This window comes from Eptatretus burgeri, chromosome 8 (assembly GCF_056783735.1).
Source record: "Eptatretus burgeri isolate ZD-2024b chromosome 8, Ebu_testis_v1, whole genome shotgun sequence".
NCBI lineage: Eukaryota > Metazoa > Chordata > Myxini > Myxiniformes > Myxinidae > Eptatretus > Eptatretus burgeri.
This window is the reverse complement of record NC_140968.1, coordinates 3,087,554-3,110,151: the sequence shown is the minus strand read 5'-3', so window position 1 is coordinate 3,110,151 and position 22,598 is coordinate 3,087,554. Positions and strand designations below refer to the sequence as shown.

Below are 22,598 nucleotides of genomic sequence, written 5' to 3'. Positions count from 1 at the left end.
CGTTTGGTTTTCAAGTTGTTCGGACCCGGGCTCCAGCGAGAGCGAGCTGGACCCAATCGCCGTGAGCCGCGATCCTTCCCGAGCTCGAGTGAATCCTCCCGCGCTTCTCAACACGTGCTGGTGAGACGAGGCGCCGATCCTTCCCGTCGATGCGCTGCTTCCCCGAGGAACCACCTCCAAGATGAGTCGCACCAAGCCAGGAACCAAAACAGAGAATAAAGAGCTCCACGAACCAAGAACAGCCAGCAGAGCAACCAGCTCAACTTTCTTCCGATGAACGAAGCCTCTCACAACACGAACCAAGAGCAAGAAGCCACCACCAGCAGCTCGAGCCGAGCAACCAGCTCAACTCTCTTCCGATGAACAAAGCGAGGACCACGAACTCCGAGCCGAGCAGAACCCGAAGGCCTGCTGAAAAGCTCGGCCGAAGCAAAAAGCTCTCCAAAAAGCCTCAACCCTAGCCAAAGCAGAAGCCGACTCTCTACTGAAAAGCCCCCAACCCACTCGAACCAAGCAGGACCCAAAGGCCTGCTGAACAACCAAAGCAGAAAGCCTTCATAAGGCCTCCTCCCAAACCCAAGCCAAGCAGGACTCGACGGCCTGCTGAACAACCACTCCACCCGAACAAAGAAAGGATCTCCTCTTTATCCTTCTCCGCCCCCTCCCCCGCGCCCGGCATGACTCTTGCCCTCGTGATCCATCCCCCGCTCAACCACGGGTGGGAGGGAGTTGTTGACGTCATGAATCACGGGACGGAACGGCTCTTCTTCCTCTTCGCAGAAGAGGGGGAGGGATGTCTCTATTGTTCGCTCCCTAACTATTAAATTGATCCGCAGCGCATCTAATCGATTTCTAAACATTTAAACAATGGAAGGTGAGCTATCTGGGAAACAAGCACTTATCGACATTGCTGACTAAAGGAACCTGTATGTTGTGTGCAATCGAATTCCAAATTTGTAACAATATTAAAAAAAAAACAAAGAAAAATAAAAACTTCTTGCTATCCTCTCCCCTCTCTCTTCAACTTCTTGAAAATGAGAATAGGAGTCACCATGTTGATACCTCCGTCACTTTGGTCCGTACAAAGTTAACTTACAAACCTATTTCGATCGAGATCAGAAAATGAAATCATCAATATGTTAATTTATTTTGAGGGTGAAAAACATGGAATGTGGTTTATGCGCCGGAAAATGCATATTTGTGGTGGTTTGCAAGATTATTATATTTTCCAGTTAAATATTTATGATTTAATCTGTTTCAAATTTCATGAATGCATTGATTGTGGTTATAAAGAGATGATGGGTAAGGTTAAACTTCTCTTTATGACCAGGAAGTCATTCCAAAGTGTAAATCATCTGTCATCCCCTCTCCATCCCACCACAGATGCTTATGAACCCGATGGGTGGGATTGTTATGACGAACGACGGAAATGCCATCCTCCGAGAGGTGCGTTTGAGCATTTCAGCATTATTAGACCACAATAAGGGATTGGCCATAGATGACATGCGGATGGGAGTGGTGGGGTGGCTTGTGGATTGATGGATGGATGGAAGGAAGGGAGGGATGGTGGGGAGAGTTGATCACTTGTACACTGGGGAATTAGTTTGTGAATTATTGTAAAATGTGTTTGTTGAAAGTTTGTTTGCAGGTCCAGATCATGCATTTAAGGACATTTTGGGCATTTTGTATTGTGCATGAAAATGTCCTCCTCTGACTAAATGATTACATGTCCTTCTGCAAGCTTTGTTGTTTATAAATACCCAGGAATAGCTTGCGAAGCTTTCCTATTTTGCTGCATGAGAGGATTGTGTAGGAGGGCAATGAAATACTCGCTAAAAGCACATAATGCACGGCTTGGTTTCTGCTACGCATGGACTTGTGACCATCTGAAATAAGGCCTCAATCGGCTCACGAAGGCAATAATGTGAAGGGAAGTGATTCATGTCCACGTGTGGGTGTGTGCATTTGCGTGTTCAATGGGGACATTTTCATTGTGCAGGTGTTGGAGCTGGGAATTAATGAATGTTTTGGCTCAAATGAGTCATCGATCTATTTTGCCTCATACATGGCCTTGGAATGGTGCATTTGTGCTCGTTCTGCAATAGAAAACGATGGGAAGAGCTTTGTGAATTTATTTTAGCATAAAATGGCATAGAAACCACTTTTTGATGTTTGATTAATCCAGAAAAGGCCAATTACAATGATGCCTTTTAGGAACATTGAGAACATGATTTGCTTGATGCCATGTTGATTTCCTTTTTCGTTGCACACAGTTACTTTAGCCCTATTGAATCGGTACTTGATGCTGCCTCGTTTTAACATCGATCGTACATGATGGACGAATATTTTGAAAGCGGTGTTTTTAATGCATCCAGTTTTCACAATTCCATTTTGGACCTCCAAAACATTAGGTTTGTTGACTGAACAGTTTGGGAGGTGCAAATTATTTTCCTATTAGTAATAGCAAGCCCATGGGCCTAGTGCTGGGACTCGGTCGCAAAAAAAAAAAAAAACGGTTTGGATCCGGCGTGGTAATTTTGTCAAAAAAAATTCCGGAACTCGGATAAGTTTGCAATTAATTTAATTTAATTTATTTTTAAAGTTTGTATCTTGGTGACGTTCACCGCTGAGAGCTCGTGAAAATTGTTCCAGAAAAATCCCACGAGCGGTCGGGTATTGATATTGTGGGTACTTTCGATTTGTTTCCGAATTTTCCTGCAGATGTAGAGAGTGCACATGTTTGACGCGTGCTGAAGTGTAACTGCAAAGCTGTGACGTGGGCTACATGACCACCATCCAGTTTACTTGAGCAAATGCAATCCTCAGCGGACATTTACATCAGGATGAAATAACTTGCGGTGTAACCAGAACCGAAGAGAAACTGGCATCAAAACGTACTTTAATATGAACGAAGGTTTACAAACCTGATGGAGATCATGCGGAACCAATGAAGTACAGATTGCAAAATATGATGGGGAAAGTTCAGTAAAGCGAATCGAATCACGAGTTCATTTAATGCAGAGATGAGTAAATTGATGGATATTTTTATTCATTCCATTCTCCGGCCTCGTCCTCGCTGTCTCCACAAGCTTCGTGTGGGACATCCTCCCATACCAGCTTTCAATATGTCCTCTAGGGTGGTTCACAATATAATGGTATAAGTAAAAGTTTTCCAAATTTTGCCAGATTGCATTTTGCCTTGTTCCTATTGACATTTTGAACATCTGTACCAAAAATTGAGCCAATAGGACACCAGTAAAGCGTGGCACACTTTTTATTGCTCAACCTAAGAATGCGTAACTTGCGCAGGAAACAGAAACTTGAACGATATAAAGATAAGTATGGTCATTAATAATCTTTCCCTGTACTTATACTAAATGAGTAAGAACATTAGAAGAGTTCAAACACTATATTCGCTGTATGATGACTTTGTTCTCTTTGATACTTTATATCTGTGTCCTTGCACAACACAGAGCAAAAATTGCTTTTGGTCTTCGTTTCGCACAGATTGTTGACAGCATTTAATAAGGGCAATGCCTCTCTCTGCGCTGTCGTTGATGACCTTCAAGGAATGAACTTTTTGACGCAGATTCTCATCTGTGAGAATGGACCTCACATCATCAGGGTTACTTCTGCCATCAATTTGGCCTTCAGTAAGAACCTCAAAGAAGTGGATTGAGCGGCGAGTGACGAGGCTAGAGATGGTAGCTGTACTGCTCTTGTGGAAGAAAGACTTTGCATCAAGTCTTTTGAGCATCTTCCCAGGGCGTCTTTCAAGATTTCTCAGCATTGTCTCCTTTTCTTCAGCGTCAATGCGAGCATCAAAAAATGCCAGGGCGACGAGATCTTCCGACAGATACCACAAATGTCGTCCAATGCTGTTCAATGCAGCATCTGCAATGGTTTTATCCGGATACAGATGCAAACTCTGGATCAAGTCCAAATCATTCTTTGGAGCATGTGTTGCCAGGGAAGACTCATGCCAATACATTATGTAGATGAAACTTTCCTCACTGATCGCTTCTGCTTCAATGTCAGTCTGGTGTGGGCCTCAAATAAAGTTATTTTGACGCAGTAAAGTAAGCGAACTCTTCGTCTGAACCATCTTCAGAGGCTGTTGATGAATCTTGTCCAACTTCTTCCCTCAATCGAGATAGCGTGTGAGTACCTCGGATACACTTCTATTTTTCCATTGTTTCTGCACTGTGTTCAGCTCTTGCGTTTCTCTCAGCTTCTCTTGCCCTCTTTCTCTTACCCTTCCCTTGCTGAACCTTGTCTACACATCCAAAAGAGCATGACATCCGGTCTTCTCTTTGGCGCCTTAGAAATTCTTTGTCTTCTTCGGGGATCTTCAGGTCGAATATGTTTGCTGCAGCAATATCGAAGAGGTCCTGAAGATCCCCTAGCCAAGTTTCACGACGTAAAAGAGCTCCATCCGTCTCTCTGTTTTTCTCTTTTATTAGTTACTTGTACTCCGCATACAGCTTCTTGATCTTTTTTCGAAGATTGGCATCCGTCATTGTCGGTAAACTGGCTCTCTCCCATATCTTCTTTACTTCATCCATTGTTGCTGTTGTGGCCTTTGATAATGCCTTCCTCTCTTCAATATGATAGAGGAGGTGGAGGAGCACTTGCTCCTTTGAGGGAAGGCGAGCTCCTAAAATGAAAGGTCGAGGGGGCTTCTCGAGCAAGTTACATTTCTTTCTTGATGCCATTATTTCTGAAAATAGAAAAAAACGTCAACATTGTGAAAAAGTGTGCCACCCCTAAATGTGCAGCAATTGACTCCATTCTTGGTACAGATGCTTACAATGACAATTGGAACAAGACAAAAAGTGATCTGGCAAAATTTTGTGAAAATAAATTTTGTGAAACACTCTAATGTCCTCGTTGGTAGCACAGGCAAGCGGTGCATATAAAGCCATACTTGAACCAAGCTTTCAGTTTTTGGGAACCGTTAAAGTTCGACCGCTTTTGAAATCCGCTTCAACGAACGAAGCATGTTTTGCATTGTCGACACTGAAGTACAGCACTGGAGTTGAAAATCGCGTCGACCTCCACGACACTCGCTGACCAAGAGTGCTGCTTGTATACATACGGCACGCACGTTCCTTTTGAGATCTGGTACTGCAATTTCTCAAAGGCAAATTTTCAATGTTTGCATGTTGTTAAATTTACACTTCTCTGTTGCATCACGAAATGCACGAAAATCGATGTAACCTGAAAATCCCCACTTCTACAGAACAGCACTTGTATAATATAATCTGTTATTTTCTGAATTGACAGCCAGACCTGACTTGATTCGGACTCTGCTCGGAAGGGCAACTCGCCAAGATCGGGAACTCGGTTTGGGTGCAGCACTACTTGGGCCTCAGGTCCATCTTTCATTGCATTTACTGCAGCTCAAATTTTTTTTTTTTTTAATTTTATAAATTCTTAGAATGGGAAACGGTTAATAATTGAATTGTGGTGATGTCACGTGAAAGGAACTAATCGTTGTTCCTAGCCTCACACAGCCAATCGGTAGTCTTGCGACTTGCTTGCAATTCATGTGAAGCACAGTTCACACTTTGGGTATTTATCCATATATGATCAAATTGTTTTGTGAATAATCAAAAAAACATTTGTGCCAATTAAAAAAATGTTTTTGACCCTGCACTTCCTGGGTTCTTGACTATTAATACGGTTCCATTTTCAACTGTGCGACCGGTGGTTTGGGACGAGATGCAAAACTGATACATGGCTATTGGATATTATGTTACAGATGCTGTTATTTGCTTCTCTGCTTTTACATTATTTATCTGCCCTTTTATACAAGTTGTAGTTTTACAAGCTTTTCAAACATTTTAGTTGAAATGCACACTGCAGGTATTTACTCGCACGGCGGCCCCAGGCCCGGTTTGTGAGTATCGCAATCGTTCCATCTGTGTGTTTGTCTGTTTTGTTGGCAGAATAAGTGGACAACGATGGTAGCGAGAATCGCTAAATTTGGCACACGTCCTGTCTTGGACAAGTTCAATTTTGAGCTCCAAGAAAAATATGGAATGAATAATAGTGGAGGACAATTTGCTCACACTGTGGCCATGCGAGAGTATAGGTTAGCGTCCTCTGGGACGTTATTGTACTGAGAGAAAACAGCACGAGTCGGCACATCCCTCCAGTGCGTTCTCATTCTTAATGCATTGATATTGTTACGGATTCGCGCCCGCCGGCGTGCTGACGGCCACGTAACTCGAATCGCGGCACGTCGCCCACCGGACGGACAATCCAGTCTTGACCCTCTCGGACTAACGCCGGGAACCAGTCACGGGTGGACCTTTCGGTCTCACCGCGATCGAGCCAATCGGCCCCCGCGTGGGATAGGGTTGCTCGCCAAATTCGACCTACCTAAGTACCCACACGGAGGGTAGACCGGGCGATCGTACCTCGTCGCAGGTCGACTTCGGACACGGGCCACTTAAGCGACCCGTTCCGTACTATCGGGATAACCGAGCGGTGTTATTCGTCGACCTCGACGGTTCGATTAATTATCGGGCGTATTCAGCCCACTACCAACCCTTTACGTGAAGCAAGATGAGGATTCAATGAAAGAAATGACGAAGCGAAGCGGGAAACAGTTCAACACAAAGCACATTTATTCGCGATGAACGGAAAGCACACATATTCAATTCCACCAAAAGCACATAGAAAAGGAAAAGAAACACAATGCAGAGCTAATACCGACTACGCGAGCACACGGCAACACTTGTACAATTTTACTTCACAGACGGTGCCGACAACACATACCCAAAACCAAGAAAAAGAACACCCTCAAGGATGAGGCGGGCCTGAGGCCGAGACCGGGTCGGGCCTACCCGTCTGGTGATGAGACGCGGAGCGGCGATGGTGCCTCAACTCCGTGGGCCTCGTGGACAGTGTCTGGTAGGGGGTGGGAAAGGGGCCCCCTTGGTCGCACTATCTCAGCGCGGGGGGAAACAGGAGGGGGTTGCTGATGCTCGGGGGAAAGGAGGATTTCTACTCTGCCTCGAGTCCCGCGACGAGCGTCTCCACCTCGACCAGGTCGCGCCGTCGGCCTCCCTGGTGTGCAGCTCCCGGCACGACGCGAGCACCCCCTCGTCTGCCCTCGCCGCCTCTCCACAGCTCCGTCCCCTTCGCTCCGACTCCAACGCACACGACGATGACCAACTCCTTCTTGCTTCTTCTTCCCAACTCCACCGGCTGCGAAGTCTTAACTCTCCTTGACTGATGAACGCGGTCGCTTATATAAGCCCCGTGGCTTCGCTCTCTCATCTTTGACCCCCTGCCTTCGACCTTTCACCTCGCTCCCCATTGGCCCGAGAAAAAGTGGGCGTGAATGCATTTTGATCCATAAATTTGCATATAGCGATCGCCCTCCAACGCCCTGGAGGCGGGGCCAAATCGCCCCTCGCTCACCGATTGGACGGAACAAAAGTGGGCGTGTCGTTTTTGATCCGTTTTTTGGAGCTGAAAATCCGTGGTTTTGTACACGCTGTTCGGCGCGCGCCCTGCACGAGTCCAACACCGGTACCCACAAGCGGCACAAGAACGGTGGCGATGCGACGGTTGCGAGGTGTGACGTGAAGCGGCGCCGCGGTGGGTGGTTGATGTTGTGGTTGGTGGTGGTAACAATGGCGGTTGGTCCAAATTAAAGATAGTAAAAGAAAAACGGCTATCCTGAAGAGTCGCAGCACGCATAAATGACATGTATTCCCACTAAACAACGGGTTTGGGCCTAACTACACACATACTTACCGAGATATCTCACCTAAGGGACCTGAATGGTGGTTTGCGAATTTGGTAACCACAACAATATATTGATAATATAGTTGCTTTATTCGATTGAACACACACACATACTCGTGTGCAGCCTCGCGGCTGCTGGTTGCATCATTGGTTTGGGACTCGGATGTGCCGCTGATACAGTGCCCCTTTTGCCAGTACACTGGTGCTCATTTTGCCGACATCGAACGGATCACAGGCTGAGTCAACCCCACCTGGTGTTTAATTCAGCGGCTGATGGGGCTCAAACTGAGGGCTGTACGATCTCAAGCCAGCCACCCTAACCGCGAAGCCAATGCCAGGCTTTTATTAGACTGAATGAAGAGAGGATATGCGATGTGATTACACAAGGGATTATTAACACTTCAAAAATCCCCAATACATAAAAACATAGAATTTTTTTAATTTTTTTTTAAACCTGATTGCACTTGCATCTTTAACGATGACATAATAAAAACAATTATCTTCATTTGGTCTGTGCTTAATCCAGAAAATGTTCTTTTCAATTATGTTCAACCTTGCTGACTGAAAAGAGATATTTATGTGTCAATGGGATATTTTGGGATTTGAACAGAAGTTGCACTTGCTGTGATTGCAGATCCAGGTACAACATCCAGCTGCAAAATCCATGATCGAGATCAGCCGAGCACAGGATGAGGAAGTGGGTGACGGAACCACTTCGGTTATCATTCTCGGTGAGGACTTTACGTACCCCTCCCACTAAAATCCCATGCTTTTACATTCATGTACAGTCTCCACTATTTCTTTACAACTTGGTAGGAGTCTTGAGAGAAGTCTGTGCTTGGGGCCTTTGGTGTTATCAGGATTGTGGCCAATGGTGGCTTGGGCCAAAATATCTAGCAACGAGTGGGTCTTCAAGACAGTTTGAGGGAAGGGGGAGGGAGATGTTTCACACCCTGCACAAGTTTTGCATCATAAGGGAAGTGAGTATGGGGAATGGTACATCCCAGTGCAAGTTGTGCATCATAAAGGGAGCGAGTATGGGTCATGGTACATCACTGACTCCTGAACTAAGCAATGACAAATGAGGTTGAATTGTCCACCGAAATGATTCCTCACCTGACATGGACTGTTGTTCTGCATCAAAGGTGAAATTGGTCACACGATGCTCAGCAATGAATATTGTTTTATTGTTGAAAAAGTTTGTACTAATTACGTGAGGCATTCAAAAGGTGTTGCAAACAAAACATGGTTGCAGTCATCCAAGCCATGGCACCGTTTTCTTTTAATATGCAAGAATATATAATTAATTATAAATGTTTGTATATTTAAAAAATGATAAAGCCATTGCCTTGTTGGAGTAATAAGAGTATCTCATTGGTAGAACTTATTGAACACCCTATATATTTGGAGGCAGCAAATGAGGAACATCAAGGAGAAGCTTTGATGCAGGAGGACAACATCACTGCTCTGCACAAAAAAGTTGCAAAAACAGATCCCTGCAACTACAGACCAATCAGTGGTTGGTCGGTGGTCTTTCTGTCTTCTACCGTCTCCTCTCCAGCCTCGCCCCCCCCCCCCTGCTCTCTCTACGATTTGTCCCCACCACATTTCCGCAGAGCGCTCAAGGTCCGCCAACAACCCCCTTCTGGTAAAACTACCAAAATCACTGATCACCTTCACTTTCATTCCTCTTTTTTTCCCCACTTTTGGAACTAACTCACTCCCTCGCGCACAAACTCACTCCCTCACTTTTTCCCGCCTTTGGAATAAACTCACTAACAAAACCGCGAAAAGAGGTTCTGATGATTGCGTTTGAGGTGCCTCATCTGGCGCATTACAGCAAGTGATCGACCATCTCATCACAGGAGATCACCTCGTCTCGCCTCCCCTGGGTTCGGCTGCCCTGGTCTGTTCTTTGGCGACCGGTGCTCTGGGAAGGTGCGGTCGTCCAGCCGTGCGAACGCGGCCAGGTAGCCAGCACGTTCTCTTCCCTCATCTCGTCTTCCCTCCCGGGCTGAAGGGGCAATAAAGACTTCAAGGTGTGTGTGTGTGTGTGTGTGTGTGTGTGTGTGTGTGTGTGTGTGTGTGTGTGTGTGTGTGTGTGTGTGTGTGTGTGTGTGTGTGTGTGTGTGTGTGTGTGTGTGTGTGTGTGTGTGTGTGTGTCCCTTTCTAAAAGTAGAATTGCTTGTACATTTGATACTGTTGCGAATTCGCGCCCGCCGGCGAGCGAACGGCCACGTAACTCGAATCGCGACACGTCGCCCACCGGACGGACAATTCAGTCGGGACCCTCCGGGAACTACCGCCAAGCCAGTCACGGGTGGGGGTTTAACCTCACCATGATTGTGCCAATTGCCCACCCGCGCAGGATAGGGTTGCTCGCCAAATTTGACCTACCTAAGTACCTGCGCGAGTGGTCGACCGGGCGATCGTACCATGCCACAGGCTGACTCCGGATACGAAACACTTAAGCGGTTCGTTCCGTATTACAGGGATAACCGAGCGGAGTTATCGTCGGCCTTGACGGTCCCGATTAATTACCGGGCGTTTTAAACCCACTATCAATCCCTTGCGTGATGCAAGATGGAGATTCAATACAAGGAAAAGACGAAGCGAACCGGGAAAACAGTTCACACAATGCACTTTATTTACACACACACAGACAAGCACGTATATACGGCCATACAGTCATGCAACGAAAGCAAGAACTACAACCGAATATGACTTACTCGGACACACTTGCACAGTTCTACTTGTCGGACGGCGCCACACACACACATTCACACAAAAAGCAAAGAAAAGAAAAGTAGTAACTTCCCTGCGCGCGTCGAGTCCTCCTCCCACGACCTCAGCTCCCAGCTCCTCCGGCGTGGTCGGTGAGCTCGTGCTTCGCGCCGGCACGTGTTGGCCGCTCGACGCCACGGACGGGGTTTCCGGCGCTATCTCAGCATGGATAAAGGGGGGGGGGAACCGTTGATGCGCGGGGTCGGGAGAGGGGAATGGCAGATGCTCCGTCCCGCCAGCTGTGTCTCGGGGACCGCACCGACAGAAGACCTTGGCAACGACAGAAGACCAGGCGAGACGAGCCAAGACGAACGACGACACCAGCTCCAGGACGAAGAGAAGAGAGGAACGGCGAGACCAGTTCCAGGACGAAGAGAAGAGAGGAACGGCGAGACCAGCTCCAGGACGAAGAGAAGAGAGGAACGGCGAGACCAGCTCCAGGACGAAGAGAAGAGAGGAACGGCGAGACCAGCTCCAGGACGAAGAGAAGAGAGGAACGGCGAGACCAGCTCCAGGACGAAGAGAAGAGAGGAACGGCGAGACCAGCTCCAGGACGAAGAGAAGAGAGGAACGGCGAGACCAGCTCCAGGACGAAGAGAAGAGACGAACGGCGAGACCAGCTCCAGGACGAAGAGAAGAGACGAACGGCGAGACCAGCTCCAGGACGAAGAGAAGAGACGAACGGCGAGACCAGCTCCAGGACGAAGAGAAGAGAAGAGACGAACGGCGAGACCAGCTCCAGGACGAAGAGAAGAGAAGAGACGAACGGCGAGGCCAGCTCCAGGACGAAGAGAAGAGAAGAGACGAACGGCGAGACCAGCTCCAGGACGAAGAGAAGAGAAGAGACGAACGGCGAGACCAGCTCCAGGACGAAGAGAAGAGAAGAGACGAACGGCGAGACCAGCTCCGGGACGAAGAGAAGAGAAGAGACGAACGGCGAGACCAGCTCCAGGACGAAGAGAAGAGAAGAGACGAACGGCGAGGCCAGCTCCAGGACGAAGAGAAGAGAAGAGACGAACGGCGAGGCCAGCTCCAGGACGAAGAGAAGAGAAGAGACGAACGGCGAGACCAGCTCCAGGACGAAGAGAAGAGAAGAGACGAACGGCGAGACCAGCTCCAGGACGAAGAGAAGAGAAGAGACGAACGGCGAGACCAGCTCCAGGACGAAGAGAAGAGAAGAGACGAACGGCGAGACCAGCTCCAGGACGAAGAGAAGAGAAGAGACGAACGGCGAGACCAGCTCCAGGACGAAGAGAAGAGAAGACGAACGGCGAGACTAGCTCCAGGACGAAGAGAAGAGAAGAGACTAACGGCGAGACCAGCTCCAGGACGAAGAGAAGAGGGCGCCCCCGCTCGTGTCCGTCCTTTATGGAGCGGGGCTCCGCCCTTCGCAGCGCGGTGCTCTGCCCATCGCTCCGCCATGTTTTTGGCTCTGCCTCTCCTCTAGCCCTTTTGAGAAGCTCCTCGAAAAGGGGCGTTTCCTCCTCACGGCCGCCTCACACCTCGTATCCACCAATCGCCAGCGAGCTCTCGCAGCCTCTCCCGTCAGCCCCCGGCACCGCAAAAAAGGCGGGAAAACTCGTGCGCCGTTGTCGGCCTTTCACGGGGCCTTCGTTTGAACTCTTCGGACGGTCCAAAATAATGATGGAATAGAAAAACTGCTAACTCAAAGAATCGCAGCCCGATAAATCACATATATTCCCTCTATACAAAGGGTTTGGGCTAACTTCACATGAACTTACCGATATGTCTCACCTGAGGACTCTTTATGGTGTAATGCGAATTTCTACAACCGTAACAATACCTTTTTATTCGTGATAACTCTGCTCTGTATTCCCCTCCCAGATTATTGTTATAAATAAATATCCCTTTTGTTGAATGTATCAGCTCGTTCCTTGTCATTTCTGCCATTGGTTCGCCACGGTGCGTATTGGGGATTACAGGGGTTTCCTTATTTTTTGGAGTAGGAGGTTACCATTAAAAAGTAGCAGGTTACCATCACCGCGAGCGAAGCGAGCGCAGCTGTATGGCCGGGGTCCAGGGCCCGAGGCGGGCCCTGGAAGCCGAAGGATCCTAGATGGCTGGAGATGCATTCTTGCATGATTTCTGACATGAAATAGTTCTCATATTATCATGCTGTTGCGGTGTAAAACTCCACAAAAACAGGTGGTTTGGCCTATTCTGGATGTAGTTGCATTAACATACTGACTGACTGACTGACTGACTGACTGACTGACTGACTGGTTGACTGAAATGCAGCTATACTGTATAGTTAGTTCAAGTCTATGGTACATGCATGTACCTGCGGTACCAGTATTCAGTTGGCCAGTTCACAGCTGCTCATACTTGGCCTTCACTTTAGTGAATAAACGGCGATTTTCAGTGCAAATAACCACAAATAATAACATGTACAAAAGCTGCTTTAAGCTTATAGGCTAATTACTGTATAAATTAAAAAGGCACAACGGGTAACCATGTATTTTGGAGCCGCATCACTTGACAAAAGCTCAAAATGGACGAGATGAAACACGCGTTTCGTGAAACAACAACAACGTTGCACTCGCGAGAGTGCAAGTTTAGACCAATTACTGATGGCCAGAAGCTTACCTCCCATGTCTTTGGACTTCGAAAATCCAAATTCAAACAGGGATTTTCGTTTCAATGCCATCATTTCGGCACCGAAACTGCGAGGCCTACAAAGTTTATTTTCTTGAGGTCATTGCTGTTTGGTATCAGGGACTCAGGCCAACAGTCCAAAACGAGGCTAAAGCAGAGAACTCTTTATTGCAGGAGGCGTATTTTAGCTGCTTGTGTTATTTTTAGGTCAGTGTTGTGCTAGACCTGTGAAGAGTACTAACAGTAAAAGTAAGCCCGCTTTTATCGAAATACTAATGTGTTTTCATCTCTGATTTCAAAACGGGGTGCAGAGATGTCGTGGTGACAAAAAAAACAAACAAACAAACAAAAATAATAATAATGATAAAAATCGGCGCTGAAGTAGGCGGCGACCTTTGACATTTTTTCTTTGAGTAGACGGCTGTGGGTCGTTGGTAACCGGCTTCTAAGGAAACCCCTGGGATTAGGAAGGCCGTTGTTGCCGTAATTGTTCATTTGGATTGACGGGCCTCGGTAACCATCTGCAAGGGTTACACACGGTTTGAGCACGGTAACGGCTCGTTCCGCTCGAGGTCTGCCGAGGGTGTGAATTCCCCAGTAGCTTTGCCGCTTGGTTACTTCGGTATATTGAAGTTTGGTAATTAACCCTTCCCCACGCGGTCAAATTATTGGCGATTCATGGTCCTGAAAGGGACCTGTGCCTTTCGGACTTATCCGACGGTCACGACCTAAATTCCGGTGCGTTCGGTGGAGCCGACTCTACTGCTCCCCTTAGCGGTCGTGCTCGCCACCGAGACCCGGCACCATAACAATATCTCCTGATTATTTTTTTCATAAATATTTTTTTTCAGTGTATCCGGTATAATGGGATTATTTAAGTTTCCACTCTCCGAGCAGGGAGCTGATGTTTATCTCACGCAATGACGACAATCGCTTCACCAATGATCGCGCTTATTGGGGAGTTTTGCAGGAAATAATTTAATAAAAAAAGAAATTTATTTAATTCCACGATGATTGGCACACGCTGAGGGATCCTTTGTATGTTACAGCCAACAGATAATGAGTTAATAGAGTAATTACTATTGGTAGGGGTGGTGGGGGAGGATGGTTTTGGATGTGGAATGAACAGGGAGGTTTGAAGGTGATGGTGTGAAGTGGGGGTTGGGGGTTGGGAGGTGGAAGGACGACGAGAGGGGTTTGAGATGGACGAACGAACGGGTGGATTCAGCCTTCAGGTGAGGGATGTTTCCCATAGGAATTACAGGGTTTGCATGGTAAAAAGGGCAAGTTCGTGAGGACTGACGAGTTTGAGTTACTTTTTGGAAGTTAAAAAGGCGAGAGACTGGTGATGGATGGGTAGCTGGAGTTGAGGGTTGAAAGATTGGAGGCCGGTGGGATGAAAGATTGATTGCTGGACTAAAAGACAAAAGTTGGAGAGTCGAGACTGGGGACCGGGGGACATTACTCGGGGAAGGAAACGCGCCAAACTCAACGCCATTTGCCTCCCCCATCCTTCTAAACAACGGGGGCAGGATCTGGAAGTCTAATCTGCATGCAGATTGAAGATGTATCTTATTGCGGGAATGGGAACTCGTTCATACCGGCATCACTATCATGGATCACCGACTCGGCACAGGGTTTCTAAAGCACACCCGGTTAATTTGTATAACCAATTGGCAATTACTTTAAAACCGGCCACGAGGGCAAAGAAAAACGCGATTGTTTGTACGGAGGTGATGAGTTCGGATGCTGAGGTTTAAAAGCGAAAACGTACTGTACTTACTTCCTGATACGGCATATGTTTCACTGTTCCTGTTCCATGTTTAGCTAAGCCAACACCAGACTTGGTGGAATTGACTAATTTGGGTTGACGACAATAACTCGGTCCCATTAGCGATAGGAGCACAAACGAGTGGCTCACAGAAATGATCCGGAATGTTTGTAAAAATCTTGTCTTCAGGTGATAGAAACATCATATTACATTACTTCCTATGCAAGGTGATGGCCCATTGGTAAAGAGTTGATGAACTGCTCGTCCTGATGGGGTTCACACCTGATCTAATGCCAGTTCCACACACTGTGATTCACCCTTAATGTCCTCATTGGAAGTTGGAAGCGGCACGAGAATGCCATCTCTGAAGAGGCTTCACTGAAATTCAGGGACTACCCCCCCCCCCCATTTCTCCCATGCAAACATCTTTCACAAGACAGTACTAGGCATGAAAAAGGCCTGTGTTGCTCATCTAGACCCCAGACCCCCTCATCACCAGAGAAGCCCATGCTCTGAGTCGTGTGTAGAATGGGTGATGTGACGGCCAGCATGAATGGTTGTTGCAGTGTTTATTTTTATTTATTTACTTTCTCCCGTATGTGCAGCTGGAGAGATTATGGCAGCCGCAGAAACCTTCCTTGTTCAGCAGATGCATCCAGCGGTGATAATCGCTGCATACCATCAAGCGCTCAAGGACATGCTGCAAACGCTCAAGGACATCAGGTGTGTGCCTGCACGGGTGTGCTTTGAATTGTTAGGCAATGTTAGTTTCCTCGTTTTATAACGTTTGGAGCGATTGATGGTTGAAAATTATGACTACGTTATAAATTTGCCTTTGGGATTCCAAACTTGGAAATTGAATATTTTTACCTTAATGCTGTCATTCACCAAATATCAGTTTAATAGGGTGAAGTTTCATTTGTAAAGTTGCCAAAAGGCAATTTTGAAGAAACTTATTGATTGTGCACACACCTCAACTGTGAGCAAGAAGCACGGACATGTATTTGCAGTTTTTTTTCTTGCCTCTCACAGAGAAATTTAATCTGATATGCCGAGGACTCGAGGTGATTGTTTTATTAAAATCTGAATTGGAGAGATGGGTAATTGAAGGGAAAAGACTAACAGAAGACCGAGGTGAGAGAATCGATGGAAACCAAAGAGCATCAGGAGGAGCTGATTGGAAGAGGGAGGGCTGGTGAAGTGTAAGTGGTATCCCGTCGAGTCCAGTGAAAATGGACAGCACACGTGCTACTTGCCCTAGATGGTGTTCGAAGACCATAGGGGACAACACGTTGCGACAGATTATTTTACGATTTTTTTTTTTCATGGTTGTTTTTATATATTCAGATTCAAGTACTTCCTGGTTTAATGGTTCGGTGACGAACCAGACTTGGTAACATAATGGTTAAAATATCTGCACTGAGTCTGCGAGGTCAGTAGTTTGATTTTGACCCAAGCTGCATCATACCAAAGACTTCAAAAACAAGAAAAAGAGCAATCAGAGATGGCAGACCCTCACCAGGACTTCTGTATGGTTTTATGTCGTGTTTTCTCTGTGGTGTTTGTGTCCTCGTGTGTTAAGTAATTAATAACAGACAAAACTAGAACTGCCACTTTATAACTCCTGTGGTGAAAATTTCGTGTCATTCCGCCAAGTGGTTGCAGAGAAAAAAAACACTCGTGTTCTGTGCGGACAAACAAATAAACAGACAAACGGACCCAAATGTAATATCCTCTCCTCTGGCGAGGGTAACTTGAGTTCATAGAACACGTTACCCTGTGCAGTCTTGAGAAACAAGGACATGGGTGGAGTCTACGCGTGGCAAACTTGATTGGTTGTGATGACGTAAAATGCCGTAATATTTTGATATGATGACTTAGAATGCCGCAAGTCCTGCAAAATATGATTCAATTGAAACTAGAAGGGCACTCTGTAGAGCACATACCTCCACCACGTAGTGCCTGATCCATGAGAACATACTGGGCCCAATACATTTTTGAAATATGCTACACAGTACTATATCGTTTTTGGCCCTATCTCTCAATGGTGAAGAATCACTTAAAAAATTAAATAATTGCCAGATCCGGATTCGGATCTTCACCAAAATCGATTCAGTTCGTCGTGGCCACCCACCCAACATTTCCACCAAGCTTCTTCAGAATCTGTCCACAACTTTTTGAGATATCCTTCACACCAACAAACAGACAGAAAGGGGTGAAAACATAACCTCTTTCACCTTTGGTGTTGGAGGTCATACAATATAGATTTTAAAGGTTGGGGGGGGGGGGGGTGGGAATTTTGGATGTTTACTGCCGTTGATCGTGTCTTTTCCATCACTCAATCTAACACGTTACATTAATTATTTGTGCCTGTTTGTCCTTTATGGCATCCTTAAAAACAGTAAGTTTCCTGTTTGGAATGATGTTTAATTTTGCTTGACTGCCAGACAGGTGGAAAGAGTAAAATAAAAATAAATAATCTCACTCCCTTCTGCGCATATGCGATCGGTACGAATTCAGAGCCGAAGTATTGTTAAACTACAGGTTCGTTTCCGATTAATGTTCTGATGCGTGTTCAAAATTTTACATTCAATTTAAATTAAGTTTTTCCCTCGATCATAAACTGATGTTTGTAGACAGACAGAAGTGAACCAATTACTTAAGCCCAATTTTAGCTTTGCGTGCACGGGGTAAATATGGTACGTACTGCTTCTAGAGCATAGACAAACCTGAAGGTTGGCATCCATGGAGAGCAGGAAATTCCTCAAATTGCCCCACTGGGTGGAGAGAAACAATGTAAAGATGGTGTTGTTGGTACCCAGGTACTTTGAGAAGTGATGTCACTTCCCCCATGCTCAGTGCTTGTTTGTTTGAAGTCGGCTTCTCCATGAGCTTGACCCTGTAGAAAAAAAAAAGTACTATTTTAATTTACCTTGTTTTTAAACGTTGATATTAAAGTTTAATATTGGCGACACGTTTTGGACCAAATTAGCCAAATTGTTCATGGATATTCCACCCCATCTTAAACCATCAATATTCTGTGTGTGTGTGTCCCCCCCCCTCGGTAAGCAATACCAATTGTACAAAGTATGACACAAGTTCATTATGTAGCCTTATTTCCTCCTGCCGTTGCCTTAACGTACTTCATATTGTGTGACGAGCGACGTGTGTTGGCACTTCATGCACCACAGTGTACCCGTGGACACAAAGGACCGTACTGCAATGATGCGCGTTGTGCGGAGCGCTGTGGAAACCAAAGCTGCGGGCACTTGGGCGGAACTCTTGTGTGCCATGGCATTGGACGCCGTACATACGGTCGAAATCGAGGCAGACGGGCACAAGAGCATTGACATCAAGAATTATGCGCGTGTTGAAAAGGTGGGTGGGCATTCTGGATCGTCTGGAAGTGGATTTCCTCTTTGCTCCTTTCCTTTTGAATTTATTATTATTATTTTTTGGACGCCGTTTGTCTCTGGCTTGAATGTTGCGTCTGATCGTTGCACAAGTTACTTTGCAATGATGGTCAATAGTTTTCACTTCCTGTACTTAATTATTCACCTATTATTGGCCACCTGTCGTGGTACTGGCTTAATCATTTCATCTTCAAGTTTGCCAAGGAAGAGTATAAGATTTGCATGCAGATAACAAGAACTTGGGAGGTAAGATGAACACACAACTCGTGACGGTGATCATGACGTTTCGTTTCCTGTTGCAGGTTCCCGGCGGGATGATCGAGGAGTCGCGGGTCCTGCGCGGAGTGATGCTCAACAAGGACATTACTCACCCACATATGCGCCGCCGTATTGAGAATCCACGCATTGTGCTTCTTGATTGTGGGCTCGAGTACAAGAAGGGGGAAAGTCAGGTATACATGTGAACAAGAGCTTGTAGCCTGCTTTGTGCGATTTTGTGACCGGCCACCAGTAGTTTTAGTAAACGGTGTCATTGCCTTTCAGACGGAAATCGAGATAACCCGAGAGGAGGATTTTGCACGGATCCTGCAGCTGGAGGAGGAATGCATTCAGCAGATGTGTGAGGACATCATCCGTGTGAAGCCTGACCTTGTCTTCACAGAAAAGGGCCTTTCCGGTGAGCTTCCTGTATCGGTTGTTTTGATGGTGGTGAACGGCACCAAGCTTGGTGTTTAAGAATGCTTCAGCCACAAACCTTGGAACCAGTTCATCTGGAGTTGGGGTTGCTCGATTAAGAATAAACATTAACGTTAAAAAAAGAATAATTGCAATGAGCAGCACTGAAGAATCTTTTTCAGGGGAGGGGGGAAAGGAACGTGGGAGGAAGATGTCGGTGGAGAAAGACCGATTGTTGAAGTACATTTCATTGGTGCAACATGTCTGTCTTTGTTGCTAATCAACAGCTGATTTCATCCACAGACCTGGCCCAGCACTATCTCCTGAAGGCAAACATTACTGCCATCCGGCGTGTGCGCAAGACGGACAACAATCGTATTGCACGGTAAGCATAAATATAACTACGCATGTGCGCAGTGCACATATTGGCACCCAAGCTACCATAGCAACAAGAGTTTCATCTTGCTGTAGAACTGGATGGTTGTTCTTACCTCATCAGAGTAAACAGAAGCTCGGTATCAATATGACAAGGATAGGACCAAGAATGCGTGCGTGCGCATGCATGTCCCTCCACAACTCCAGAACCATGGAACCTCGTGGCCTGAAACTGCATGAATGAAAACTGGGCATTTGAGTAAAGTTATACACTGATTTTGAAGATAATTAATGGGCTTATTAAATTAAAAACAAAACCAGGCTTACCCTTGGTCAGCCCACGTTCACCTCGCAGGGGTCTTAATCCGCCATTTTGTTTTGGCCAACTCGAACAGCCTTGGACATTTTTCTACAAGGACCTCTCACGGACTAATTACCTCCGTCATTGAAGGTGGAAGGAGATTATGTTTTCACCCTTGTCTGCCTTTGTTTGTCTGTGTGCAGGATATCTCAAAAAGTTGTATTTGGATTCGGATGAAATTATGTGGTCAGGTGAGGTGTGTGACAAGGAAGAACTGATTAGATCTTGGTGAAGATCCGGATCTGGATCCGAGAGTTTTTTAAGTGATTGTTCACCATTGAGAGATGGGGGCAAAAAAGATACATAGCCCGACATCTGAAAAAGGTGTGGACAGATTCCGATGAAACTTGGTGGACATGTTGGGTGTGTGACAAGGACAAATTGATTATATTTTGGTGAAATCTGAATCCAGATATGAGAATTATTAAGTTTTTAAAATGATTATTCACCATTGAGAGGGACAAAAACGATACATGGCATGACGTTTCAAAAATGCATGGGTGAAACTACTTCCGTATGTGACGACCCATACGAGAGTTTCTGTATGTTTGTCATCAGAATGGCATGCCGCAATTATTGGGAATTTAGTTGCTATTCCGACACGCTGATTCGTTTGTTAACCCATTTCATCAGGATAGGGTGAAATGCGAACACAATAAGGTGTCAACGACCGTGATTATGTGAATTACTCTCGTGGTAGTATTTATTATGAGCTGTTCTTGTAGAAGTTACCCGGGTACAAAAGCTTGCAAGTGCGTTACCGTGATTAGACGGTGTTGTGCATCCGCAAATCCTCCCTGGCAGATTCGTCTGGACTGGTGATCATGTTGGAATGGCATTTATATTCGTTGACTTCGTCAGTGTTTGTAAACAATTTATTTTGGTACATTAATGGTACAGTATTAATTTGTGGTTGGAATGATTCTGTTTGGAATGATAATAGGGATTGGGTTGAAAAGACGACGGTGGAAATTGTAAAAGGGGTCGGGGAAAAGGAAAAGTTTTCCTTTTCCCGATCGGGTTTCCCCGATCGGAATGGAATGGAAGGCTATGACCTGCATTCATCCCACGTAAGCAATTTATAATAGCTTGTTGAAAACTGCTCCAGTTGTCACCGAGACGGACTTACTATTTATCCTTCGGTAGAATTCTTCTTCAATCATCTCACAAAAGGTCGAGGAGAACTTGCGTGCCATTGTGATCTGTAGCGGCATCACGTTAATGTTGTAATATGTAAAACTAGCGATACCCGTGCACAGGATAGCAGTACAACATAGCTGGTAGCAGACGACAGACCGTACACGGGGAATGACAAAAATACGCATTGTGCAAAATGCAAGTGGTACTATGGAATGCCAAGACTTCCCAAACATTGTCGGCATGTCCGCTAAGTGCCACAGCAATTTCATAGGGATCGTGTGACGGCGAGCCGAGTTTTTAGTGTGCAAGCTTGGTATTATAATAGATATTCTCGAGCTCGGGTTGATCGGGGGGATTTCCGCAACCGGAAGAGAGACGAGCGAGTTGTTCGGTCGTGGGTGGAATTAAGGATTGACTTGCCTTCCGAACGCCTCGGACGTCTCTTCCTTCCACGCTAAAGATCCGTCTGCTCGGCGTTTTGGGTGCGAACGACTGCCATTTGTTGGTGTCTTTCAGACGCATTCCACTCAACAGAGGAGATCTGTGCCTGGTAAGGTCAGTTCAGGTATGGGAGCATGCGCCAGAGCAGCACGTCACTGCATCCACTTTCTGCTGGTACTCCAGGGGCCTCCGTCTGGCCATCCCCCAGGCAGATCCCTGGCCCATCCCCATCTCCTTGAGATGCCGATCAACCTGCTGCAACCACGAGGAACGTGGTCGGCCCATTGGCCTCCTCCACTCACGAGACTCCCTCGCTGAGAGAATCTGGTGAGCAGGATCAGCGTCAGGAAAACGAGCCGCATGTCCATACAGCTGCAGCTGATGCTCACGGACTATGCAGGTAACAAATCTCATTTGAGTCTCTCTCAGAAACAGCTTGTTGGACGCACAGTCCGACCAGCGATAGCCAAGGATTCTCCGAATAGACCTGGTACCAAAGGAATTAAGTCTCCGCCTCAGATCCTTGGTCAGAGTCCAAGTCTCTCATCCATAGAGCAAGACTGGAAGCACCAAGGACCTGAAGACTCGGACTTTCGCCCTCTTGCACAGGTACCGGCAGCACCACACCCCATTATCCAGTGAATCCATGACTCCCCAGGCCCGACCCAGACGTCTATTGACCTGACTCAAAGCCAGCAGAGACATGAATATCACTGCCAAGGTAAGTGAATCTCTCCACGACCTCAACATCCTCACCACAAACAGGCACAGAAAGGACAGCAGCATCCAAGATGTCATTGAAAGCCTGGATTTTAGTTTTGACCCAGGAAACCCGTAATCCCAGTGGCTCCGACTCCTCATTCAGCACCTCTAGGGCCCCAAAAGGATATCTAAAGTCTCTGCAAAGATGACTGCATCATCTGCGAAATCAAGGTCAGAGATCTTGACATTCCCAAACGATGCACCGCAGCTTGATCTCTCCGATATCCACCCTGGAATCCAGTCCAAACAAGTGCAGAAAAGTGTGGGGGCCAGTACACACCCCTGACTAACTCCAGCAACAACTGGAAATAAGTCAGAGATGGTACCACCACATCTCACAGCACACTCAGTACCAGAGTAGAGTTTAGGCATCAGATCGACCAGTTTTGGTGGCACCCCACGAAGACCGAGAATCCTCCAGAGGGCATCCCGATTCACTGAATCGAACGCTTTACAGATTCCTCGCACATAGGCCTCCTTGTCCACCCTTAGCGTG

The 22,598-nt window shown here is 46.5% G+C and overlaps 1 protein-coding gene across 1 annotated transcript in view; it reads left to right on the top strand.

Moving 5' to 3' along the window:
* The window catches only part of CCT3 (chaperonin containing TCP1 subunit 3), a 47,745-nt gene that overhangs the window by 9,348 nt on the left and 15,799 nt on the right, over positions 1-22,598 (top strand). Inside the window, exons 4-10 of the mRNA XM_085890606.1 lie at positions 1,384-1,446; positions 8,399-8,495; positions 15,541-15,658; positions 18,127-18,313; positions 18,651-18,800; positions 18,892-19,024; positions 19,327-19,408. Coding sequence (XP_085746732.1) covers positions 1,384-1,446; positions 8,399-8,495; positions 15,541-15,658; positions 18,127-18,313; positions 18,651-18,800; positions 18,892-19,024; positions 19,327-19,408 — 830 coding nt within the window. The remainder of the gene's footprint in view (positions 1-1,383; positions 1,447-8,398; positions 8,496-15,540; positions 15,659-18,126; positions 18,314-18,650; positions 18,801-18,891; positions 19,025-19,326; positions 19,409-22,598) is intronic.